At 40.8% G+C, this 7,384-nt stretch overlaps 1 protein-coding gene across 1 annotated transcript; it reads right to left on the bottom strand.

The window, feature by feature from the left end:
- Positions 1 to 4,029: 4,029 nt before the first annotated feature.
- LOC137291211 (actin-1-like) lies at positions 4,030 to 6,793 on the bottom strand. Its single transcript, XM_067822500.1, has 2 exons — positions 6,468 to 6,793; positions 4,030 to 5,477 (listed from the first exon to the last, which is right to left on the bottom strand). Exons 1-2 carry the CDS (start codon positions 6,591 to 6,593, stop codon positions 4,473 to 4,475), a joined length of 1,131 nt encoding a protein of 376 aa, XP_067678601.1. The 5' UTR covers positions 6,594 to 6,793; the 3' UTR covers positions 4,030 to 4,472.
- Between the last annotated feature and the right edge of the window lie 591 nt (positions 6,794 to 7,384).

The following is a 7,384-nucleotide window of genomic DNA, read 5'->3' on the forward strand; positions in this document are numbered from 1 at the left end:
AAAAGGCGACTATGCTTGTTGTAATAGGCGACTACAGTGTTCCCAGAAATTATTGAGAAAATCTTTGGGTTTTTTTCTGATGATGCTAAGATTGGAAAAAGGGCTTTCACTATGCACTAAGCATACTAAATAAGGGAGACAACTCTTGAAGGCTTAGAAGGCAGCTCATTACGTCAAGAGTTATCTCCCTTGTCTGAGCAGACGGCTTCTTGTGTTGACATGTCAGAATTTACAGCAAGAGAGAAAAGAAAGTTCATTCTAGATGATTTTGAAAGGGGTGAGGCTGATGCTAAAGTGTTAGCTTGTAGACATGGTATTCCTCTGCCTACAGTATACAGAACTTTGAAGAATATTCAAACAGGAACCGGGATAGAGCACAAAGCAGGGGCAGGTCGGCCTAGGAAATTCAGTGTTCAGTGGATCGCCGAAGACTTGGGCAGATTGTGAGTAGGGGCAAATTGAAAAGTGTTGAGAACATCAGAAATGAAATGATTAGCAGAGGAAGTCCTCAGGTATGCAATGAAACAGTTAGGCAGGAATTACAGAGACTTAATTGGGTGAAAAAACGTGGAATTCCCTCGCCGTTGATGAAAGATGCACAAAAGGAAAAACGTTTAAACTGGTGTCGGGCTCATGAAAATCAAGATTGGGATAATGTTTTCTTTTCGGATGAAAGTTCTGTTTGGCTTTTTCCCTTATTGTGTGAAAATTTGGACCAAAGATACTGTGATACCTATCTACCAAAACAGTGGTTGTCGGGCGAAAATGTTCCAGTTTTAGACTGGCCCAGTTACAGCCCAGACCTAAACCCAATTGAGAATGTGTGGGGAGTCATGAAGGACAGAATAAACCAAAAGGGACTGAGAAATATTGAAGATATGAAGGCCGAGGTGGTCCAATATTGGGATACCCTGTCACACGATTACCTACAAACTTTGATGGGTAGTGTGCCTAGGCGTATTCAGGCATGCATTGCTGAGCGAGGAGGTCTAACAAAGTACTAAAACAAGACTGAGACTGTAAAAAGATGATGTTTTAACATGTTTATGTAAGTAAAACGCCAGAAGTTAATAAACGTAATGAGTTACATGACGCAACATGATTCTCAATAATTTCTGGGAATACTATAACGGGATCGGGTGGTCAGACTCGCATACGTGGTTGACACGTCATCGGTTCCCAATTGCGCAGGTGATGCTCATGTTGTTGGTCACTGGATTGTCTGGTCCAGACTCGATTATTTACTGCCATATAGCTGGAATATTGCTGAGTGTGGCGTAAAACTAAACTCACTTACTCATTACATTGGTTGCATGGGCGAGCTTGTTTGTTGTTTAACGTCGCACTCTGCAATATGCCAGCTATATGGCGGCGGTCTGTAAGTGAAGGGGTTTGGACCAAACAATCCAATTATCAACATCTTAAGCATCGATCTGCGCAATTGGGGTACGATGTCATGTGTCATACACGTGTCAACCAAGTCAGGGAGCTTAACTACCTGATCCCGTTAGTCGCCTCTTAGGACAAGCTTGTTTTGCTGAAGACCAATTCTAACCCAGATCTCGTAACAGTGAGTGTATTTATAATTGTCAACACGTTTAAATCATCGAACAGACAAATGTAAAGGAAGCTTTATGGTCTGAAGGACCTTCATGTGTTTATTACGTGCTGAAAACGTCAGAAGATGGGATTTACAGCCACTTAATACAAGTGTGTGGTATTCGGTCTTTCAAACCCACGAGTAACCCTCAATGTCGTGTGGATTATCTTTTCATTAATTATATATTTAAAATGCTATTAATCTGTACCTTATAAATTAATCTGTACCTTTTAACTTCACTGGTCTAACTCATGTTTATGTACCGATGAAGGTCCGGGTTAGAATATTGGCCTTCAGTAACCCATGCTTATTGTAAGAGGTTACGAACCGGAAGCGGGTGAAACGTCCTCTGTTGCCAATTTCTCAGATCGATTCTCATGGTTTTGATCGCTGGATTGTCTGGTCCACATATGATTATTTACAAACCGCCACCATACAGCTGGAATATTGCTGTGTGCGACGTAAAACTACACTCACCCATGTTCATATATATATTCGAACAAGAGTTTGCATGTTCTGTAGTATTCTCACTCAATGCTGGCTATTAAACAGAGAATTTGTGAAGAACATCCATTCTGTTAAACGTTAATGTGTTGTGTATACTGAGACTAAAAACAATTTCACATATATTTTGAAGACAAGTATTGAGGCGTTTTGCCACAATAGGCCTGACATATCCTCCTTAACATAACTCTTGGTATCAGAATTTTACGAAGACTTCGGGAACTATTTACTCTGAAAAGTGAGAGAATTAATGAGTTTTGTTGTACTCCACTTTTACCATCAGTCCAGCAATATCACAGCAGTGGACACCAGAAATGGACTTTACACATTGTACTTGTGTGAGGAATCGAACCCAGGTCTTCAACTACTAGGTTGCTCACCTGCTCCACAGTGAAAAGAGGTAAATGTTGGTCAACGTCTCTTCAGCAATATTACTAGTATGTGGCTGTACTACCATTTGAGCATTATTCTTATATTTTACTTATATTTAACATTTACTGATTTGCAAGCGTACAGAATTCTTACATTCTGGATGTAGGTTTTAGCAGTTGGAATATGCTTTCTATTTTTGTCATGTAAATGTGATATGCCACTTTTGTTCCCCTCTCTCACCACTGATGTGTCATGACACGTGCCTAGCTAGCTAGGTTTTCATTGTCATGTCTTTCTTTGTGCCTAGCAATGCACATAAAACGCTGATATATTCTCGAACAGTTCTTTCAGGTCGGTAATTAACCGAAACAGGCACTGAATATCCAATCTTTTCCCGGTCTCTGAAAATGTCCTGAGATCTACGATAGATTTAATAACACCAAGAGTTGTATTATTTCGGATGTTACATACTTATGTTTAAAAGGAAGTATATGAAGGCTGGTGGAATTTCAGTGTTAAATATCGTATCAGGTGTGTGATCACTTCAGACTGATGCCCTTTGCGACATACAGGATTTTGAAAACATATTGTGGAACGTATTTATATAGTGGTACATCGCAAATACATTTCGTCACATCGCGATTAACCATGATATATAATCTTTAAATATTTTGTTCCATAGACCACAAATCAAGACACTTTGTTTAAGTGTTGGTGTGCCACGACATCGCGGCAATGTCATCAACCGTTTCACCATTGAAGATCCGGTTTAGAATTGAACTTCACTAACCCACACTTCTTTAAGGAGACTGGTGGGATCAGATGGTATGGCTCTCTAAACTACATATATCTATGCTCATGCTGTTGATTGCTAGGGAGTCTGGTATAGGTATGTCTATTTACAAACTGTCACCATATGTGCGGCGTAAAACTAAATTCACTCAACCGTTTCCCAATTATTTACTTTTAACAACGAACTTGACTGAATACCGTTTATATGGTATAACCGTTGTTACTGATGTGAGACCGCCTTCAAACGTCTTGACCGATCATTTAGTCACGAATGGGTCCCAGACGTGAAGGAACGCATAAACTGTATGCATATTTTCCCAATATCAGTGATATCACCGAATGATCGTTCGTGTCAAGGCATCATCAAGCTACATTAAAAATATGAATGAGTTACGAAGTTAAGTTAAAGAATTCCCGGGCCAAAATATATTATCTGCATATATTATCTTTATTTGTATAAAAACAACTATCCCGGTCTAAAAATATTCCCGTAGCATACCACTGGAAACTGCATCCCACTTTGACAAGATAATAAGTTCTTTGTACGGAAAGTACCACTGGTCCTGCCTATTCATTCGTTGTTAACACTGGAGATGCGAGTTACCTTCCTTATTAGCAATAGTTCTATTGAAAACTATCCATAAGCAACAAAGTTATTCCGTCCTTTGCCCGTTCTGTTCTTTCCATGCACGTTGAAAGGGGCTGTGCGGACTGGCCAAGCCAAAACGCAAAACACACATTAACAACAGAGTACAAGTTAATGATGTTTCATGTTTAATCCTGATTGGAGCAATTGAAACAATCACAATAAATGTTCCACGTTACCGTGAAAAACAAAACTGTCCATTTTTTTTTGGCTTTTGCTTTGGAAACCATTCCGATTTCCACGTCTTTCTTCACATGTTCAAAAGACATAGAAAAATAAAATACAATCGGGAAGGTGGAGTAAACTTTGTAAAACAACAAAAGAACTTTGGAATTGTACGTCATTAGATCAATGTGTTGACAGTAATTGCTGAATTGAGATTAGCGTCTCTCAGATCTGTTATCCCCGGCACGTAGCGGGCTGGCACGAGAAGCACGTGCTGCTACACCACAATCGAGGCAAGCTCCGACAGCAAACAGTTACCATGTCTCTGGCACCTGCCGTCCGTTCAATTGTATGGCTGAATATGCTGTGGTATTTACCAGTACAAGAGTTACTTTAGAAGCACTTCCTATGGACGATTGAGGGACCAGACTCGTCATATTCCTGCTTGCTGATCCACATCTGCTGGAAGGTAGACAGGGATGCCAAGATTGAACCACCAATCCAGACGGAGTACTTTCTCTCTGGAGGAGCAATGATCTTGATTTTCATTGTGCTTGGGGCAAGGGCGGTGATTTCCTTCTGCATACGATCTGCAATGCCTGGATACATGGTAGAACCGCCAGACAAAACTGTGTTTGCGTACAAGTCCTTACGAATATCCACATCACACTTCATGATTGAGTTGTAGGTGGTCTCGTGGATACCAGCGGATTCCATACCAATGAAAGATGGCTGGAACATAGCTTCTGGGCATCTGAATCGCTCATTTCCGATAGTGATCACTTGGCCGTCGGGCAGCTCATAGCTCTTCTCCAGGGAAGAAGAGGTAGATGCTGTTGCCATTTCCTGCTCGAAGTCTAAAGCAACGTAGCATAATTTTTCCTTAATGTCCCTTACAATTTCCCTCTCGGCAGTAGTGGTGAAGGAATAGCCACGCTCTGTGAGAATCTTCATAAGGTAGTCTGTGAGGTCACGACCAGCAAGATCAAGCCTCATGATTGCGTGAGGAAGGGCATAGCCTTCATAGATGGGGACAGTGTGGGTAACACCATCACCTGAGTCCAGAACAATACCCGTTGTACGACCAGAAGCATACAAAGACAACACTGCTTGGATGGCCACATACATTGCTGGGGAATTGAAGGTCTCGAACATGATCTGGGTCATCTTTTCCCGGTTAGCCTTGGGGTTTAGTGGAGCCTCTGTGAGCAGTACTGGGTGCTCCTCGGGTGCAACACGAAGTTCATTGTAGAAAGTGTGATGCCAGATCTTCTCCATATCATCCCAGTTAGTGACAATACCATGTTCAATTGGGTATTTGAGGGTGAGGATACCTCTCTTGGATTGAGCTTCATCACCAACATAGCTGTCCTTCTGACCCATACCAACCATCACACCCTGAAAAAGATTGAAAAATATAAGCACATTGGCAGAATATGGGTGTAGACGGATAACGTATTTCATGCATCTAAAAAAATTCCTCAAACCCTATTTGTATTTGAAGACAATACAAAACCACGCTATGCGAGTGAACCATACATAATTCAAGCACACACACACACAAATAAAGCTGACATCTATATAAGAAACAGCAGTTTGGAAGATTTATACGCTGTAGAACAAATTGTAAGTCACGATTTTGTATGCGCGACTATCTCTCAAGTTTTTTTTAGTATTTTTTTAAAATTCCGTTTAAGGTATTATAATTGTGTATATGTTAATTACTACACACTATCAGAATCCGGCAAAGTTAACATGTTCGAGAATAACATATACTGTATGCCGTCAGTTTAGCATCACTACACCCACGTGGGACTGTTTACATGGACTCATGAATAGAGCCGGCAACACTGACCAATCAGAGCGCAGTGAATGTCACATGTTTGAAATCAGCCATGACCGCAACGCGGTATGAAGTTCTGCAGATTCTTCAAGAAATCTCATCAATTTGGGTATAAACATTGTTACGCAATTACAAATTCAAGCACATTCGGTTTACTCTTATCATACACGATTATCAGATATGAAAGTACGCGCTCAATAAACTTGCAACACAAATAATCCATACATAACAGCCGCATAAATGTAACCATTGACTTCAGATTCAACGCATTATACTTATCGGTGAATTATAAACAACTGTATTTAAGATTACCATCGGGGATTGCAGCATGAGCAGCAGATACTAGACCATTTTCAGCTGGAAACGTATTATGGTGAAAAATCAAAATGTCGTTCGAAGCGTGTTACTTCCAGATTTGAGTCAACATGATAAATGAGTTAAATATAAAATACATAGTCAGTGTCATTTACAATGCATTCAAATTTCTCAAAATATATATTTAACAAATGCATTAATTATGCAATAATCTGCAGCATGAAACTTACTTGATGTCTGGGGCGTCCAACGATGGATGGAAACACAGCTCTTGGTGCATCATCGCCAGCAAACCCGGCCTTGCACATGCCAGAGCCATTGTCGATAACCAAAGCAGCAACTTCATCATCAGCCATTTTTGATGTTTAACAATTTGACGACTATAACACAGCAGTAACACACTCCTTCCCTCGTCTATCCCACAGAACGATATGGCGCCTCTACAACTCGAAGCTGGTAAAATACCTGTTCACCTGGGTCGAGCCGGTATATGACTAAGCTATATTTCCATATATGGTAGTGTGCCCTGTCTTCATTGACTCCTTTTCCAGGAAACGGGACCGCGTGCGCTGAGTATGCCTATTTATGGGCAAATCGAAGAAGCTTATCTCGCGCCCATTTGTAGAGCCTCAGCTATGCCCAGCAGACGGAGGCATGGGTTATTTACAGTCAGTGACAAAGGCTATGTGAAGTGTGTGACACAGAGAGGGAGTAGAGAGATAAAAAGCGATTGTCGCGCGACTCCAAGCCCAATATAAATCTCGAAACAATGTCGACATTGCGGCAAATTATTTGTTTAGGCGAGGTGCTGTTGGTTTGTTTTAGTGCGATAAGACATATTCTTGCTTCTCCCATTTTGTTTGCTGCTTATGGAAAATCTTTCTCAAATGCATGAAGCGTAGATTTATCGTAATAAGCTGTATATATGTATAGAAAATCTGATTTGAAAACTACCGTATGCTAGTGACTGCATGATTTTGTGAGACTGGCGCAGTTGCTGAAGTATAAAATTAGTAATGTTTCACGTACGGCACACCCCACTCGACCCGCAATGTAGTGGGGTGGGCTTTGCTATTGATATTTTGATTAGGGAACACCCGCCCATTTCTGTGGGTAACTGACTGGTGTATTTGTAATGTACATGCAC

Source organism: Haliotis asinina, chromosome 7 (genome assembly GCF_037392515.1).
Source record: "Haliotis asinina isolate JCU_RB_2024 chromosome 7, JCU_Hal_asi_v2, whole genome shotgun sequence".
Lineage (NCBI taxonomy): Eukaryota > Metazoa > Mollusca > Gastropoda > Lepetellida > Haliotidae > Haliotis > Haliotis asinina.